Source organism: Schistocerca serialis, chromosome 8 (assembly GCF_023864345.2).
Source record: "Schistocerca serialis cubense isolate TAMUIC-IGC-003099 chromosome 8, iqSchSeri2.2, whole genome shotgun sequence".
Classification (NCBI taxonomy): Eukaryota; Metazoa; Arthropoda; class Insecta; order Orthoptera; family Acrididae; genus Schistocerca; species Schistocerca serialis.
Genome location: NC_064645.1, coordinates 118,934,660 through 118,954,744, shown reverse-complemented (window position 1 = coordinate 118,954,744; position 20,085 = coordinate 118,934,660). Strand labels below are relative to the sequence as shown.

Below are 20,085 nucleotides of genomic sequence, written 5' to 3'. Positions count from 1 at the left end.
GTGATAAGTCAAACAATATTTAGCTTCACCTGGAATTTTTTTTCTAGTATGGAAATCAGATATTTACTGATTTCTAGTAATGGATATCACAGAAACAAATATAATTTATGCCCCATGTAATGAGAGTCTCGAGTATTAAATCATCTGATTGCTATGTTTTCAGTAAATTTCCAGTTATTCTGGTTTTTTACTTCTTAGTACGATAACCAATGACTGATGATTCTCATATGATATTTGCATATGGTAAACACAGGGTACACCTTTTCTTTGCCTTAATTTTAGTTTATACTTTCCTCGATATGTTTTCTTATTTATATGGGAAAGATCTTTTTAATAACATAGTGGTAGCACTGTAAGGTACTTTATGTTTTATGAGTAATAAAGCTGTTTTCTGTTTAACTCCAGATGGTATAATACACATCGTACGGATGACCATGCAATTTTTCCCTCATGATTTATGTCTGGATTAACACCATTCTACCTACCATAATTCTATTATTTTAATTGCTGATCTTACGTTGTCTTGGTAGATATGTACCAATATATTGTCTAGGAAGAGATAAGTGTTATGTATAGAAATAAGATGAGGAAAAATCAGTGTTGAATTTGTTATTTGTTATTATATGTTTTTATTTTGGTACAGTGTGTTACTTTGTGCCCTATGATTCTTTTAAGGCAGCATGACAAGATAAAATTTTCTTGGTTTTAAAATCACACTGATTCCAGTGAACTGTTAAGCTTTGGAGAGCTGTCACCTTCAACATATTTAGAAGTTAAAAGGGCTGACTGTCAGGGATGTTATACACAAGGTGCTCAGAAACAGTCTGCAAAGCTTATAACATTGTTGCAAGGTATGTTGCACTGAGAAATAATAGTTAAGAAAAAAATTTGATACTTGCACCATTTCGAAATTAATTAGCACTGAAGTTAGCCAATCAGGCCATTGTGTTTGCAAATTCAAGTGGCCTGCCACATACAATTACTATCACTTGTTCTAACAGTGTAGCTGATAGTGTACATGACTGCTCAGGCTTTGGCTCGGGTTTGACCTTTACTACCGTTCCATGTCGAATTTTTGTATCACTCTCTTGTTCATTTTTAGGAAACCAAGTGAAGAGCATGTTTCGAAACAGTGACTCTCGCAGATCGCTTGAATTTGTGCATGCAGTGTCCCGACTGGCTAACTTCAATGCTAATTAAGTGGGAAATGGTCCAACCATCAAATTTTTTTTAACAGTTATTTCTCAGGACAACTGATCCTGCAGCACCCTTACAAGTTTTCCAGACTGTTTCTGACTGCCCTGTATATTTGCCTTATATAGGCAAAGCAGCTGAAACCAGAACTTAGATGGGGAGTTAAGATTTGATCACAGATATGTAATTTCAATACATGTTGATCAAAAACAAAGTGTTATACTTGGTGGCTATATAGAAAAGACACACCACTTTACAAGATAACCCTGGCTCCTAACAATCGATGATGTCACTCACTTGTCAGTGTCATCATCGGTCTGACCTGCTGCAAGCAACTTTCTCTGTGCATGCATAAAATCAATCCAGGACTTTCTGCTTTGCCTGTATAAGATGGACACCTTGCCATTCCTATACATCATTAGTTGAATTTGTGAAAATTATGGTGGCAGCTGTCGATATTACACGATTTTTATCTGGAATGGTGTGGTCTGAAAATCGAGATGATTTTAACTTATTATTCTACTTCAAATTCACTGCAGAAACACTATTGTTTCTTGTGCCACTTCAGTGCAGAGTCATTAGAGCTATCTTAAAAAGCTCCAAAAACCTCTACAATTATCTCACATAACATGAAATAGCCATAGATAGTGGAGCAAACATCTTAGCCATTGCAGCCAACACTCTTATTTTATTTTGCAGTCCATAGGACAGAGACACAGGGAGTGAGTAAACAGCAGAAAGGGGCATGCACGCGCAGGCGGGCGGCATGCTGCAGGGTACCTTCTCCTTGTACGCTGAGCCAAGTAACTGTACCGACTTGAGGTCGACCGCCCCTTTCAGACCCTTCTTGCCATCCTTTGTCCTCCTCTTGCGACAGCATCGTCGGATGCAGCACCCACAGATGCAGAAGAATATCAGGCAAACACCTAAAACATTAACAGTATAGATCTGTGACATCTGAAATCATTATTCTAACACATAACACTTTAAAAATAATTTCATTCTTCTTAGAAACAAATGATTTTTTATTTCAGCTTGATTCTTGACAAAACATATGGTCTAACAAGCAAAATAATCATTTATTGATAGTATAATGTAAATAGACAGGTAAAAAAATCTACTCACCAGGCGGCAGCAGGGAACACACATGCAAAAGGATTTAACTGTTACAAGCTTTTGGAGCCAGTGGCTCCTTCTTCTGGCAGAAGAGTTGAAGGGAAAGGAAGAGGGGTGAAGGAAATGGACTGGAGAAGTTTAGGGAAAAGGGTACAATTTACAAAAATCACCCAGAACCTTGGGTCAGGGAAGACTTGCCGGAGGAGACGAGACAGAAAGACTGATTGTTGAGGACTGCACCAATTGAGATTTGGGGGGGCTTCAAGTCTCGTCCAGTGAAGTCCCCAACAATCAGTCTTCCCATCTCATCCTGTCCAGTAAGTCTCCCCTGACACGGGGTTCTGGGTGACTTTTCTAAATTGTACCCCTTCCCCAAAACCTCTCCAGTCCTTTTCCTTCACCCCTCTTCCTTCCCCTTCAACTCTTCCACCAGAAGAAGGAGCCACTGGCTCCGAAAGCTTGTAAAAGTTAAATCCTTTTGTGTGTGTGTGTGTGATCCCCTGCCGTCACTTTGTGAGTAGATTTTTTTATCTGTCCATTTACAAAACATATGGTCGGAACTCTTAACTGCTTACTCAAATCTTTCACAGTAAGCGAGAAAAATTTCTTCCAAGATAAGCACATCATATCACTCAGTTACAGTTTAGCATATAATTATGGAACTACTGTTTAATCAGAAGTTTCTGTGGATTATTCTGGTTTGTTGTAAGCAGGTGTAGTTGCATTAGTTCAGACTTTCTTATGGGAGCATAAAAAGAGCTGGGCTCTCTATGTCATATTACTCAATGTATCAATATAAGATTCTAATTGGCAGATGAATATTGATGAATTTTGGTTCTCATGTAATATGATTGAAACTCTTTAGAACTCTTGCTAAATCAGTCTTCTTGGTCACTGTTGCAATATTTGTAAGAATAATAAAAACTAATGGGATTGTGATTGGCTGTTGGAAGTTGTATGACATTCACAGTCATCTTGCGGAAGACAGGGCGGTTAATTGTCTAAGAAACACTCTTGATGAGGTTTTGGAATGAGGCAAATGCTGTGTGATGTCTGGCATAAGTCAATGAAGAGTGCTGGAGTTAGACAAAGATCACTGGAGAATGATCCATGGTTGTGATATCTTTGAGAGCTAGACATTAGATTTAGTGGAGCTACTACAATAATTCTTAGTGAATCAGCATATCTTGTCTACTCACTCTTAGAAATGTGCTGTTATTTTGTAAGCTTATTATAAACTTTCCAGCAATTTGTAGCATGTCATATACTTTGCTTGTGACCCACACAGTCAGTGAATGGCTGAGGAGGTCACCTTATCTGGTGGCTTTCCTTTTTTCAGGACAAAAAGTAATTTTGTGATTCAAATAGAGGACTGAAGGAATGATCACTCAATTCCTAAATTATTCTCCATGAGAAGAGTATCAGGAGCCAGCCAGCTGCTGCCAGGATTCCAGCCAGTGTTCATGCAGAAGAGGAAAGTGATGAAGAAGTAGAAGAAACACAATGCATGGCACAGCTTTTCCTCAGTTAACAAAAATGGTATTCAACTATGTTCTTCTTTCAGTTACGCACTACTGTCTTTTCTAGAGCACAGAAGCAAGTCGTCAATATTCTGTGTGCATAATGTACATGTCAACTTGCCCAGAAACACAAACAGTACCATCAGTCCCTCATATCCAGAGAAACTGCAGAAGTACAACTCCTTTAACCCTCACCTGGCCTCTAGTTGCCTGTTGCTCACACCAGCTTCACTTTGCTTTTCATAAATTTTTGCGCATGTTCCTCTTCAATAATTGAAAATAGAATGTTCAATCACAGATCTTTTACATAACCTTTCAATTATAATTTCAGAAGCAAAGTGTCATTTGCTTACTATTTTTTAAGTGCTCTGCCAATACATCAGATGAATTCTGAAGCAGATTCAATTAAACATGAGAGCGACAAATAACCACAAATAAACTTCTCAACAAAAGTTTTGCACCACCTGCATATTTGTGAACATGTGATGGCTTAAATTCAAGGGAGTAGAGAATGAAAGCAAAAACAGTATGAAATAAAAAAGAAATTCTTTACTGTGAAATAAAAACAGACCAATAACAAAAAAGAAGGCAATGTATTCAAATGAGCACAAATGTGAAATAAAAATCTGCTGCTGTGTTGTAACGTGCCGTCCACAAGGTGCTAGTTGCTTTTGAAGCTGCTCCCATGTTTTGGTGACAGCTCTCCTGACATCATCCAGTGTGTGAGGGGGGGGGGGGGGTTACTGCCATAGTATGCTGCTGTTTTCTGCTAGTCCGAAGTGTGTTCAACTGGGTTGACATAAGCAGACTACAGGCCGTTCCATTCAATTGATTCCTGCCTTGTGGAGGGAGATGGTTATGGAGATGAAGCCATCACCAACATTTTGACTTGAGTGTTGGACATTAGGTTGGAGGATCTTGTCCGTATTTCATACAGTTTTCAAACTTTCCACAGTAGCAAAGAGAATCTGACATCTAGCCGAAAATATGATGAACAACTATCCTGCTGAACTCAAACGGAAGTAGCATGTCTGAGACATGTATTAGCACATGACTACCTTCACACTCTCCTACGATGATCTTCAGGAATGAGACAAATCTTACATTCGTTGGAGATGAGACCCCAACAACACTGATCCAGGTTCCATTCTAAGTATTCTCTTGCCAACCTTCTATACTCATCAAGGTACTGCGGAGTTTGTCCTGCTGTATGCAATGGATGCCTAGATGACAAACAGATAATTTCAAAATGGTTACATATTACTGGAGTCAACACAGCTGCCTCGAAAAAGACAGTATGTAGTTCTCTTGCAGTCTGCTTTAGGTAGCTGAAAGCTATAATTTGTCCGCTGCTGTCATCAGATGGTGTTGTTGACCTTGATCAACCACTAGAAGGCATATCTTCAATGTTTTGTGTGTCATGACTGTGAATGAATGTTTGAATCATGTTGCTGTGGTGTAAGCCAGGTCAGCATGCAACTTCCCACAGAGCATCTTTGATATAGGCAAATTGGGCAGATGCCAACATGCCAGACACAGAAAGCATGTGAATAATGAGGGAAAGAACTTTGTGTGTAAGATGGGAAATGAAATCCTTACAAGCAGAGAGAAAATGAACAGCATAATTCAATGTATGGGACCAGAGTCATAAACCAGTGTCACCAGTATCATCAAAAACAGCAGTGCCTTCAGTACCAGAACCATCATGTGAAACATTGCCACACACAGCACAAGCAGTAGCTCATCCCACACACAACAGAAAGATAACTCAGCATTTTTCATGGAGAATCACATGTGAGAAAAGTGGTCAGAACTGGATGAAACATCTCTCTCATGTATTCAAAATGAGCCCCCAGGATCCCAAGCAGAAATAACTAGTATAGTGAGAAAAACTGCTCCAAACAAATGTACAAACACAGTTGTGAGCAAGTATCAAACTTTGTATTCCATCAAAATATAAGAGGTCTAAAGAGTAAAACATACCAACTGCTAATATGCCTAAAAGATGAAGAATATGGAAGTGAACCTGATATACTGTTTTTCTCTGAACACTGATCACGAATGGAATCCACATGTTACAGATGAAGAACTTTTGTTTAGCTGCTCATTATTGTAGATTTAATATAAGAAAGGATGGTGTTGCAATATTTATTAGAAATAAAATAGTGTATCAGTCTCTAGATTTAAGCAAATACTGTGTCAAACAGCACTTTGAGGTGTGTGGCATCAAGATAATAGCAGACAGCACAACAGTTATTTTGCTGTCAATTTACTGGATGTCTAAATATTTTTCAGAGCCATATTGAACTACTCTTGTCCCATCTGTCTAGAAAAACTAAATCTTTCATTGTAAAAGGTGACTTTAATGTGGACTTTTTAACAGAAAATAGGAACAGAACAGATCTTGAACACCTGAGTCATAGATGGCCCAACTAGAATAACAGCCAGTTCAAATCTTTAATAGATACATATTTGTAGATAAGAATGCACAATGCTCGATTGTGGCAGTATTCCTTGTAAGGAATACTGGAAACTCTCCCTCCCACCCTATGCTTCAAATAAAACACTGAGGATGCTTATAAAAAAAAAAATTATAAACAGCCACTTTGATCATGATGGGCAGTTCCTCACTAAAAACCAAATAATGTACAAAGAAAAATAAATTTCATTTGTAAATACATTACAAGTATAGATGGACACATAATGCAAAACTTAAAACATCAACTACAGCATGAGGACTGGTCTCCCGTATATGCTGATTTTGACATAAACTCCAAATTTAATATATTTACCAATGAAGCTGCAAGTCTGTTTGATGAAACATTTCCTAAAAAAGTTAGGGAAAATCTGTTTAAGTCAGTTCACAGGCCTTCGATTACTAAGGGCATCAAAAATACTTGTAGAGCGAAAAGGGAGCTTTATGTAGCAGCCAAGGGATCAAATGATCTACATAAGATTAGGCATTACAAATTGTACAATGCAATTCTTAACAAAACCATACAGGCATCAAAGAACGTGTTCTTGAAGGCAGAAACTGATCACTCAAGCAATAAACTAAGAACTATCTGGAATTTTTTAAAAAAGGAAGCAGGGAAAAATGCAGTTTATGGTGAAAATATCCAAATTAAAAATGAGGATCATCTTGTTAGTTATCCAAAAGCAATTGCTGATCTATTCAACAAACATTTATTAACAGTAACAGAGCAAATAGGGTCACAAGGCTTAAGTTATGCCACTAATTGTCTGCAAGCTAATGCACCCAGCGCAGTACAACAGATCCAGATAACAGCAGTTACTATTCCAAAAACTGGAAAATTAACTGAATCTCTGAAATGTAAAAGCTCTACTGGAGCTGACAACATGTCTAGATAATTATTAAAATACTGCTGCAGCCACGTATGTAAAATACTTTGCCACATTTCTGATGCATCATTTAAGCAAGGAACAGTTCCCGAAAGGCTTATGTATGTAGTGTGAAACCACTGTATAAGAAGAGAGATAAGCCAGACACTGCAGATTATAGGCCAATCTCAGTACTGACAAGTTTTTTCAAGGTTTTAGAGAAATTAATGCCTGCTAGGATTGTTAAGCATCTCAGTGAGCATAATGTCATCAGCAAAAGTCAGTTTGGATTTCAGAATGGGTTATGAGCAGAAGGTGCAATATTTGCATAAAGTCAGTTTGGATTTCAGAATGGGTTATGAGCAGAAGGTGCAATATTTGCATTTGCTGCTAAGATTTTGGGGACTATCAACAAAAATATGACGATGGTTGGAACATTTTGTGACTTAACAAAAACATCTGACACACAAAGCTACATATCTAGATGTAAGTAGTGTATAGGCAAGTGCCTTGATCTGTACCTTTCAAACATAAAACAGGAAGTTGTACTGGATAATTGAGGAGGTGTCTCAACATCATCGGAATGGGGTACTATCACATGCGGAGTGGCTCAGAGCTCTGTTCTGGGCCCCTATCCTTTTATTTTTTTTATTAATGATGTACCTTTTGTGCAGAATACTGTAATTCACCATCTTTGCTGATGATACTACACTACTTTTTGATAATTCAATAGAAAAACTTTAGGTGTCATCTAATAACATTTCTAGGGATATTGTGAACTGATTTACATAAATATTCTTTCTGTTCATTACACAAAAACAAACTGTATTCAGTTTCACACAACCCCTACAGAGAAAGAAATAGGAGAAAAAGCAGGTGATCTGCAGACAGCTAGAGTGGATAGTTCAAAATACCTGGGCTTAATTCTGATAGGAAACTAAACTGGTCAAACCTGGATCTATGCAAAGAACTGGATTCTGCGACTTACACTTTACACACTGTCTGCTCTCATAGAAATGGAAACCATTAAAAAAGCTTATTGTGGTTATTTTCTTGCCATTATGGCATCTGGAACCATAGTTTGGGGAAATCGGCCATATGCGAGAAAATTGCTGTGTGTGCAGAAAAGAGCCATAAGAATCATGAGTGGAGTCTACCCAAAAGCTATAAGCAGCAATCTTTTGCAGGAACTAGAAATCTTCACATGAGCTGCACATCACATATTCTACATGATGTGTTACACAAGGAAGAAACCTAACAGTGTGTATCATAGTCATGATACTACAAGAAAAGACAGTACCCACCATGAGCATGCAAACCTGAGTATGGTAGAGAAGTGAGGCCACTTTAGTGACAGTAAGATTTGTAATGCCCTCGCTTCACAAATAAAGTGTTTAGTACATGATGTGCTCTTGTATGGCACTGAGAATACCAGTTTATTTTCATCTTCATTACACTAGTGGCTGTACTTAGCCATTTCCTGTGTTCAGAAGAGCACTGATAAAGATATTTCTGACAACAAAAACCAAAAATTATGCAAGTCATCAATGCAGTGCAAATATTATTATTAGTGTGCATAATATAAAGCCATGTGATCTTACTGACTTAGAAACTGAATTGGAAACAATTGTTCAGTTCACTTAATTATACTTTGCTTGTTGAGACTGCAGGAATCTTCACGAATATGAGGACTACTTATGCTGTCTAAAGCTATTGTTCAACTGCAAGCTGAGAAATATATTTGCAGATGTTGTGCTGCATATACATATCTAGTAAGTATGAAAATCACATTAGCTTTCAAGCTTTCTCTCTTTTTTTCTAGTCTCCTTTTCCACTCTCTATCTCTTTTCCTCAAAATGTGTTAAGTATTCTACGTGCCACCTATCAGTCATCTGCAGGTAAGTGGTTGCCTGTCCTCATTTATAATTCTTGACTTCATCCTGGAACTTCCATTATCACAACATAATTACACTTGGTTTATTTTTAATAAAATTAGAAAATATTTTTAATATTCTCACTTTAGAAGAAAATAAAATAATCATAAAATGAAACAGTGCACATATCTACAAAGATACTTCAAGATAAACATGCCATTTTATCAACCAGTGCACACTTGTACAAATATGCTTTGCTTTAAACATACCTATTATTATGGAAACAACAGCCCAATATGGAATGTGCATTTTATCAGCTGCTTGATGGGCAATATCTTCCATAGTTTTGGCAAAATCTTCAACTTTGCTTTTGGTTGTTGGGGCTGCAGTTGAACTGAAGAATTTCTCTTCAGGGCTCACAGTAGTCTCTGTAAGAAATTCACAACAAGTTACATATCACACCTCTCTTAAGTGAAATGTGAGATGTGGTGAGACATAGTTAAATTCTAGCTTGGAATAACTTAGTTTCCTTCAAAATATAATATGAGGCATAGTCATAAAGCCTTAATTATAACCTTGAAAAATAAGGCAACATAATCAATTATTGTTTGTATGCAGGTAGATGTGTACCAGCAAACATATAAAAAAATAATTGTGAACCATATTTTTCATGGTGGTAGTTAGAACTTTATTGCTATCCCTCATACATATACTGCATTTTAAAAACAACATGATCTTACACTGGAATTCCACTGAGTGACGTGTTTTGTTTTCCTAGCTGGTTAAATACATAGTATCAAGTTATACTATAAAAGTCCTGATTACCAGTACACTGACTACATACCTATATGATACTGCTAATTTTTAGATCCGATAATGGCTGAAAAGCCAAAACCTGTAATCAGTTTTATAAAATATTATGTGAACAAGAAAATGACTTTTATAATCTAACCCGATTCCAAGTTCACCAGTCTTCTCAGGAGTACAAATGACCTCATTTCACAAAATTATGTCAAGTTAGGAGATGTTATGAAATGACTACAATGGCTAATGTACCAACAAAATCTTAATGTAAACATATTGGAGTTTAGATATCACTACCTAAGAATAGACCAAGGAATGATTTGATATAATGGAACAGTATGATACAAAAGTACCATTGCAATACTCCCTGTACATCAACGGGTAAAATTCACTTATATTCATTGAGCCTGTTTTCATGTATAGGCTCCATCTCCACTTTGAAAACACTTTTCTACTCTAGCATTTTGACAGCGGTGTAAAATATTTGCAAGAGAAATTGATACACTGCTGATAAAATGAGCCATTGCATTTTATACATTACTCCTAGATGCTGACAGAAATTTATCTGGGGAGAGGGGGGGCAAGCTTCTGAAATTCTCATTTTTTAAATATATAACTTGAAATTGCATATATAACTAAGTTAATCAGTCTGAAGACTTGTCATGCTCCAACCATATAATCCACAGTGTATAAATGAGATTCATTATAGACCCCAAATGACTGATTATTATTACTCAATCCATATTTATTCTATGTAACTATCTATTAGTTTAATGCCATTAGTACACACTAAGTGCATATTTTTATAACTTGAGTATGATTATTGATTTCACCTTTTTTAACATAATGAATAGTTGTACCTTCTGATCTAGTGGTGAAGCAGTTGACTGGAAACCAAGGGGTCATGGGATTGAATCTTGGTTGGACCTTGGATTTTTCAGTCTGCATTTTAACCTAGCTTTCACCTCTCAGTGATTTGAGGAATCACTACAAAAAAACATGTGGTCCAGATTCCATGTTAAACAGTAGGTGCCCTTTCTCCAGTTGGATAAGTGGGATATGTTAGGGACAAGCAAGTCGCCACAGTGACACCCAATTTAAAAACTTGCACCAGGCCAGTGAGCCATGTGAAATTACTATTATTACTCAAACTAAGATTCTCATTACATTTAAAACATAACGAATTAAGGTATAAATATTTGACAAAGGATATTTTTATTTATGCATCAACAATGTAAGGTTGGCACTGACAATTAAAAATATGAAAGAGAAAAATTTGGCCAGTAACTAAATGTCATTGGCTAGCAGCACCTTTCAAAATTGACAAATCTGAAATTGACTTAAAAACTTTGATGCCATGTGCAACACATTTCAAAAATACTTTTTCACATTATGTCGAAATATTTCCCATAAAAAGAAACTCCAGACAGACACACTTATACCAAAATTTCCTCCAGTTTAAGAGTTGTAAACACAGTTTAAGATCAAACCATTCATAATAAAAATCAATTACTGAAGTTTGTAAGCAAGAATTAAAATTAATTTTTTTTTAGGTAATATGGAGAACACTGGCTTGGCAATAGGACTGATGGAGGAGAAAGAATTCTTGAGCTCTGCAATAAATTTCAATGAGTAATGGCAAATATGCACTTCAGAAATCACAAAAGGATGAGGTATACTTAAAAATGGCTAGGAGACAAAGGAAGATACCAGTTGGTATACATCATAGTTAGGGATTGCAAAAACAAGTACTGCATTTTAAGGCTTACCCAGAAGGAACTGCAGGCTCCGGTCACAATTTAGTAATTACTAGAAGAATGCTGAAACTGAAGCAAGCTATCAGAAAGAATAAACTTTTGAAGAAGTATTGAGTGCACTGAAATGCTGAGGAATGATAACGTGTATTTGAAGCACTCTGACGCTGTAGATATGATACTGAAGATCACAATAGGTAGTTGAGGTATGGGCATATATTAAAAGGGTACTCATGGAAGTTGGAAGGAAAATATAGATATAGGAAAAGATATTGTCAAGAAATCATAAGTGTCAAAAGAAACACTGCAACTGATCAATGAATGAATAAAACAAAAAAGAGTGTTCAAAAAAGGAGAGTACTACAGCAATATATGTAACTTAAAAAAGAATCAATAAGAAGTGAAAGGAAGCTAAAGCAAAATGTCTGCAGAAATAAAATGTGAAGACTACACGAAATGGTTACAGGGAGGGCAGATCTTCAATAAAAGGTCCACACCATGTTTAGGTTACTCTCAGGAAATTACTGTAGGGATTTTGATATGCTTTTCACTAAGACATAGACTGATTCATAAGGAAGGTTTCTGTGTATAATTTATAAATATTTCCTGCAAATTTGATGAACTATGATGAATTAATGTCCTGAGTCACTGTGAAGGCAATGACATTGCCCTCTAATGGTGAATGGTAGAACTCTTTGGAATCACCCACACATCTTAAAAATTAAAGTCCCCTGCAAATTTTTCTGCCTGTATGTGAAGGCTAACCTCTGGCACTACTGAAGGTATTTTGATATGGTTTTCACTAATAGTCTGATTCATGAGGAAGGCCTGAGGTCATACACAGGAGCTACTGCTACTGGGTGGCATAACTCACACCAAACTTAGACTGTGGTCAGGCAGACCAATTGGCATGGTAGCTCACAGCTCCTGTCATTGCCACGAGATGTCATTCCAAATGTCAATTAAATATGGAACAGCTATTATTCCAGCCTTCTTAAAATTTTTGTTGAGTGCTCTGTTTAAATTGTTCAAGTTATATGAAAGTAATGACATTCAGTTACCTAACATGTTCTCTGAATTTTAATCATAACTCTATGCTGTGGCCATAAACAAAACTATACTGTTATGCCAGGCAAGTTTCCCAGCTGCAGATACATGGTACTACCTCCAAAAATTTGGGGTGGGTTGCTAGTTAAGTGTAAAAATGTTAAAACAACTTTTTGAAAATTTAAAAACAAAGGAATCAAATTAACGTGGCAAAAGGGATCCCACTGTTAAATCCAGAGGGTAGAACAGATACATGGAAAAGCATAGTGAATGCTTCTACACAGGCCTGGTTCGAGAACATGTTCCCACACAAGTAATCATCAATGGCTCCCCCCACCCCCTTTTCCTTTGTAAACCTTCACCCACATGTAAGTTATCATTACTAATTATCATATGTACTTTATACAAATCTTGTGTCCCTGGCACTCCTCTCAAATGGCTGTTACTAATTGTGATACGTCCCATACAGAAATCTTAAGAGTTGTGGTACCTCTGGTGACCCTCTCAGCTTGGAAACCCAAGCAGTAGCTTGTGTCATCTGGGCCTTAAACCAGCTCTGCTTCTACAAAGGGTGGGAATTTGTCTCATAACATGATAGAGGATGGAATTGATGTCGATTTGGACATAGTGGAACGAATATTAGAATTTGGCCGAGTAACAGAGAACTTGCAATTAAACATGACAGAAGGAACAAAACACAGTAAAACAAACCTACTGAGTAAAATGCCTGCGTCCTTCAGCATTTATTGTAGTTGCTCTGCCATGTAAAACTTAAATGTAGTCTCAACAGGCCTCCATGTGTCTGTACAATACTGCTCACAAACAGAAGGCATGCTATTGTGCTGTGCAAGTTTAGCAAGTGGAGAGAGAAAACACAGTGGGTCTTCTTCAAGGAATTGGTCTTTTTCATGGAACTGGTAACAGATGTCATCCAGGTATACTAAAACACTGTATATAATGTGCTGATGAGGCAGGAGAGAAATTTCCAACAAACTGGTGACTGCTTCTACATTCTGGGTTTCTTAGCCTGTCCTTTCTTGGAGCTCAACGAGGAAATGTACAGTTACGTGACAGACAAAAGTTTATGGAACTCATTCTGGTATTGCTTCTGCACACTGCCCCTGGAGTTCTGTACTATAGTTATGATATTCGCCTCCCATGGCTACTCCCTAGTAGAAGAACCTGTGTCCTTTTACTCTTGACAACTAATAACTTAGCTTACACTATTTTTCTTTGTCTTGTCTTATGTTACTGAACTCCTTGGATTGTCGATACACTTTCGTCTACAGCCTCCAAAGCAGTCAAGTTATTGGAGACATCTAGACTAAACCTAGCAAATTTGCAACATCTCTTGCCGAGTCTGACGCATTTGGTCACAGTCTAGTCATTTACCCTGTTCCTCGCTTTACTGATACCGACTGCATATCTCAATTGTTCTAATTTTTTAAAACTCGACATAATACCAAATAGAAGTGTGCGACCTTTTAAACTTTAAGATAACAATTTATTAAGTCCACGATCGCTGAAAAATTACGATGATCTCATTACCGATTTCAGCGTTTGATTTCCATCTTCAACTTTGATTAATTTACTAACAGGTTCCTCGAGATATATCCTATTACAATTTCAGTTAAAGCATTCTGAATATCACGATTCTTAATTTAAATTATGCCAATGAATGCATCATATCGTCACGTATTAAAAAAGGCTTCAAAATGTTCAGAAGGCCTTAACTGATCAACTGCTCTTTCTACATAATCGAAGAGCAACACGCACTGCTAAAGTACAGCGCCAAATGCTCCTAGCCAAATCTTCGTCCGAGCTCGTTGCTTCATAATACCTATCATGAAACGCACAGTCAACAGTGTCTCACTACCCTGCGGCTTGCTCATTGTTATGACTTTTTGGAGTAGAAATACTATTTAGTTCACCGAAATATTGCGATTAGGCGACTTACTGCTGTTTCACGGTTTCATTTAACAAAAAACGAGAGACGATTCAGGTCACATAGACCTGTGTATGTGATAAACAATACCGAATTCGCTAAATGTTGCATTTTGCACGAAATATAAAGTTTCGTGTGCAGTATATTTTTTATCTACCAATACAGTAGACTGCGATTAGGTTAAGTTGCGTTCGCGAAATGAATATATAATGAAAACTAACTTTTTAAATATAGCAGGAGCGTAAAGTAATTTCTCATTTTTAAGTTCTAAATTCAGCTCGCCACTGCTCTAGTATACGAAATATAAATGACGCATTAGAAAACAGACACTATTGTTTACAAGAATACTTAGCTTTCAAGTCCTACAAAGTGTTGTTGTCTTACAACTGTTATCAGTTGACTTTTAATTACTTTTAAACATGTATATGCTAACATTTCTGCACTGAAACTAAACTTCTAACTAATTATCACTTCTACAACAGTTTTTTTTATAAGTAAAATATCAAACTTTTTCTGCAGTCCCAAGTTTCAGCTATTTGTAGACCCATAGCGTCACTGCCACCAACATTCATGTGGTGACGTCCCGCTGTGAGCTATTCAGAGTACCGGTACCTTTTACCGATGTACCCCCATGCTCTAAATTTTTGTGTGTTATGTACATTATCCTATCTGAAGTTTATGTTTCTACAAAAAGTTGGCTGATTTGTACAAAGTTTTGTTATTCTAAGTGAATACATCCCACTATGGTTTCTGATTAGGGATAGGAGAAAGGACAGGATCCTGTTTCATGTCTCATGTGTGTTACCTTCAGTCTTCTACTTTTGTCTGTTGTGTGTGTATAACATTTATTTGTTTTTCACTGCCTGTTTAGCAAATCTTTTGATTAATTGTTTGTCATATGTGTTCTACATAAATTCCCTATGTCTCTTTTCTATTGTGATTCTTGTATGTAGATGTGTTTATGGATGAGTATTCTGTTTAAATATGCATCTGAAGATTGCTTGTGTGTCACTATGTTGGTTGCCGTGGATTTTTAGTATATTGTGAAATTACGCCTCTCTTATTTTTTGACCCAAATGATAATGTAATGTTCTCAGTGGGCGCATGCAAAAACAATTAATTAGATAGGAGCAGAAGTACTATAAAATTTTTCGTTGATTATGCTGTTGACTGCAGGAGGGTATCATCGTTGGAGGATCAGATGGAATGCAGAAAGACTTGAGCGAAATTTTCACTTGGCATAACAATAACAGTTCTTTTTAACTATGAATAAAACCAAAATAATTCCTCCAACACTGAGAAAGAAGCTGACAGCATCCAATTACGAGACTATGTTGAAGATCTTGAGCATGTCATATCATGAACATTAACAGTAATAATTATTAACATCAACAGTAGTAATTATTCGAACAGGCCACATTAAGAAGAGAATGGTTTGCAAACTACTTTGTCTTGTAGACGAGAGCATTTCCACATCTAGAATTACATTTGCTTGTATTTTTCTTAATTCAGTTATATATCCGCTTCTAATTCAATAAATTTTGCCCTGCAGCTCAGATATGTTCAAACTTGTGTTCTGATTGCATGTGAAGGCCTCATGAGCAGCAATATAGTGCTTATTTTTGTAATCAGCATAACTGAAATTCCACAAACACCTATGTAAAGCATAGATATCCAAAATGCGAACATTATTCTCCGTTCCTCACTGCGTATTTCAATTTGTCTACACTTTACGAACACACATAACCTCAAAACTCATGCAACTAGTGTCGCCAAAGTTGGAACACGCCGAAAGTGTTTAGTTTCACCGATGAGTTGCGCAAACGCGCGGCGCGCATGCGCAGTGGCCGGTAGCGCAGTTGCCTGCAATCTAGTGTCGTCGTGTAAACTAGGCGTTATGCTGCCACCATCGAATTTCTCGCATAGGAACCATGAGAATAAGAAGAGAGACATTAGGTATGTGTAGAGGCTTAGTTACTTTCTTTCTATATCTACATGTACATCTACATAAATACACCGCAAGCCAACGTACGCCGCGTGGCGGAGGGTACCCTGTACCACTGCTAGTCATTTTCTTTCCTGTACCACTCGCAAATAGAGCGACGGAAAAACGACTGTCGATATGCCTTTGTATGAGCCATAGTTTCTTGAATCTTATCTTTGTGGTCCTTACGCGGGATGTAGGTTGGCAGGAGTAGAATCGTTCGCCAATCAGATTCAAATGCTGACTCTCTAAATTTTATCAGTAATGTTGCTCGGAGAAAAAACGTCGTCTTTCCTCCAGGGATTCCCATGTGAGTTCCCAAAGCAGCTTCGTAACGCTTGCGTGTTGATCGAACCTACCGGTGACAAATCTAGCAGCGCGCCTCTGAATCGCTTCAGTACCTCAAATCCGACTTGGTACGGATCCCAAACATTTGGGCAGTATTCAAGAATAGGTCGCACCAGCCGTCTCTGCTCTAACGTTCTTGCCCGTCATGCCGGAGCTTGACTTTATGCCAGAACAGAATACACATTTACCAACACTGTCATCGGATGTGTGCAGTGACTGGTATGTTTTGACAGTGGGGTCGGTAATTGAGAGGGTAGAGAGTATCAGGACCCATTTGGCGATGTTTCTGTGTAACGAAGAGTGCCTAGTAATTGCGAAAGGGAATGTCTGACCTGGTGCTGGACAAAGAAAAAAATTGTCCTCATTACCAGGACTGCGCCAGACTTCATACTGAAAGAATTCAGTTTGGTACTTGAGTGTTGATATTTTGTCGTAGCAAAAAAGTAATTATTACACATAGATTCTCAAACATTTAATAGTTTACATCGTATACGCAAAATATCCTAACGTTGGAGAATGGCTTTATTAACTTCGACAACAATGGACAGTGTTAAATAAACTCGTCCGGAAATATCGAAAAACATTCCGGAACTTCCTCAAGTCTGATCTGGCTGCACCATAACCATTAGTTATCTACACGCGTGACCGCGCGAGGTGGGTTAACACACCTGGCTCGTAATGTGGACAGCAGTGATCCTACCTCGGGCATGGATGTGTGTGATGTCCTTAGGTTAGTCAGGTTTAAGTAGTTCTAAGTTTAGGGGACTGATGACCTCAGATCCATAGTGCTTAGAGCCATTCGAACTATTTTTGAAAGCAGTGATTCAAATACTTGTCTGACAACCCAGATTTAGGTTTTCCATTTCCCTCTAAATCCCTTAAGGTAGTTGTCAGGATGGTTCCTTCGATAGGAACGGCCGATTTCCTTCCCCTATCCGAATTTGTGCACCTTCTCTAACGACTTCATCGTCGATGAGACGTTAAACATTAATCATTCTTTTCTGTACACATGGAGCCAAAGTGTTTCCTTAGTTTCAGGAATGTCTTTAAATTTTTCAGGTATCGATTTTCAAGCGGTTTTTATCTTTCAAGCAGATTTTTAGTTTCAAATAGGGTTTTAGTCTTCAAGATTTTATTTTCAAGTAGCCATTAGTTTTCAACACTATCCATCCAAAACATTTATCCAACCAACAGTTCTCGTTTTCTGGAAAATTTTAGTCTACAGGAAGATTACCGTTTAGTTTGCAAGAGGATCTTAGAAACTAAACTTTTGTTGAAAACTACGTAGAATTTTAACTCGAAAATGGTTTTAGTTCTCAAGGAGATTTTCAGTTCTCAAGATTACTTTAGTTCTGAAGAAGAGCGATGTTTCTGTTGTATTGTGATTCCTTCATACACTTAAACCATTGGTTGGGTTGTTACCCTTCTTTTCTCTTGTTACCAGAAGGAACGACTCCAAGAAAAGATTTTTGTCGGTTGCCAACACCGGCGAAGGTAATTTTTTATGGCGAGTGCAAGAGGGGCTAGAAGGAAAGGAAGGAGGGAAAAAAGGTAAATAAATAAACGAAAATAGTAGCAAAAAGCGCCCGCTCGCAAAAAACGGATTCATTTCCCGCATGAGGGCAAAAAAAAAAAAAAAAAAATTATATGGTCATATCATGCAAATATTAATCACTGCTTTAATTAAGTGCATCTTGTTCTAGCGGATGCTGAAGAGTTTCGTTGTGTTGAGTTTCAAGCTTCCACCGCTAACCCAACTTAGATCAGGCTTTTACATAACACGACGCATTTTACTTTTTAACTTTAGCTGTAATAAATCATAATCAATTTCGAAAAAGTCTATACAATTCAGTGCCTGCGACAACGAGCAGTTGTCAGTTGTGATTGCTGGTAATCCGAGCAATGGTAAAAATCTCACAGAGACTGGGCTACCACCTCCGAAAAGTTTACTCAGCTTGCCTTTTACTATAAATTAGTAAGTCACTAAGTCAAAAAATTTAAATAAAGTTTTTGAACCACTGTCTACTTTGTGTACTGAAACTGAGTGTTTTCACTTTTGTTTTCCCTTACGGGTGAGTATAAGGCACCGACTTTTCCAGATTTTACCACAGCTCGAATTACCAGCAATCAGATCTGACATCAGTCCCTCGTTTCAGGCGCTGACTTGTGCAGGCTTTCTCGTAATTGATTATAAATTATTACAGCCCATGTTAAAAAGTAAAATTTGTCGTATATAGGGAAACTCTGATCTGAGGTGGCTTAGTGGTGGAAGCTTGCAAATTAACGAAAGTCGAAGGAACAGTGCAGTAGTATGAATGGGTGTAGCATTAAAACATGTATGAAAGTCTTACATAAGTGAGTTGGAACATGATAGATATGTATCGCAAAATCAGTTCTGGTGAGCTAGGTTGCTCTATTCGAGCGAACAGATGAACTGCGAATGTTCTGGTTGGCTGATCGTTTCGCTTACCGTTCTACGTCGTCTGAGGGGGGGGGGGGGGCATATTAACGAACCACTTTATTACCCATGCAAAACGAGCTATCTGTCTCAACAAAATTGGATTTGGGTTCGACCTTGCGGAGGTGGGTTGGCTTGCGTGCCTCGATGATACAGATTGCCGTACAGTAGGTGCAAACACATTGAAGGGGTGTCTGTGGAGAGACCAAACATGGGGTTCCTGAAAGACGCAGCAGCCTTTTCAGTATTTGCAAGGGCAACCATCCTGATGATTGAGTGATCTGGTCTTGTAACATTAACCAACATAGCCTTGCTGTATTTCTACTGTGAATGGCTGAAAGCAAAGGGGAAGCTACAGCAGATATTTTTCCAGTAGACCTGCAGCTTTATTGTATGGCTAAATGTTACTCGCATTCTCTCGGGTAAAACATTCAGGAGGTAATATATTCTCCCCATTTGGATCCCTGGTGAGGTCTACTCAGAAGCAGAGCTGCCATCCGTCCCAGTATATTGGGACCGTCACCGTTATGGATCTTCTTGTTCCGACATCTCGACAAGACCCAATTTTGTCCCGATTTTGGAAAATACTGTTACGAGCTTGGCTCAAGTACTAAAGTAACGCCATCTGTTAGCGCAGCATGTAAATCCAGTCTCATTTTTATTCATGCCAACAGGTTTATGTTGACAACGTCGTCTCAC

At 37.7% G+C, this 20,085-nt stretch overlaps 1 protein-coding gene across 4 annotated transcripts in view; it reads right to left on the bottom strand.

Annotated features, from left to right (window-relative positions):
• LOC126416167 (synaptotagmin 1-like) overlaps window positions 1–20,085 on the bottom strand; it is a 986,421-nt gene that overhangs the window by 150,240 nt on the left and 816,096 nt on the right. For 3 of the 4 annotated variants that reach the window (XM_050083735.1, XM_050083736.1, XM_050083734.1), the window contains 2 exons: window positions 9,316–9,474; window positions 1,975–2,120 (listed from right to left, as the gene is read on the bottom strand). In XM_050083735.1, coding sequence (XP_049939692.1) covers window positions 1,975–2,120; window positions 9,316–9,474 — 305 coding nt within the window. The remainder of the gene's footprint in view (window positions 1–1,974; window positions 2,121–9,315; window positions 9,475–20,085) is intronic. The other variant, XM_050083737.1, reaches the window with a different exon arrangement.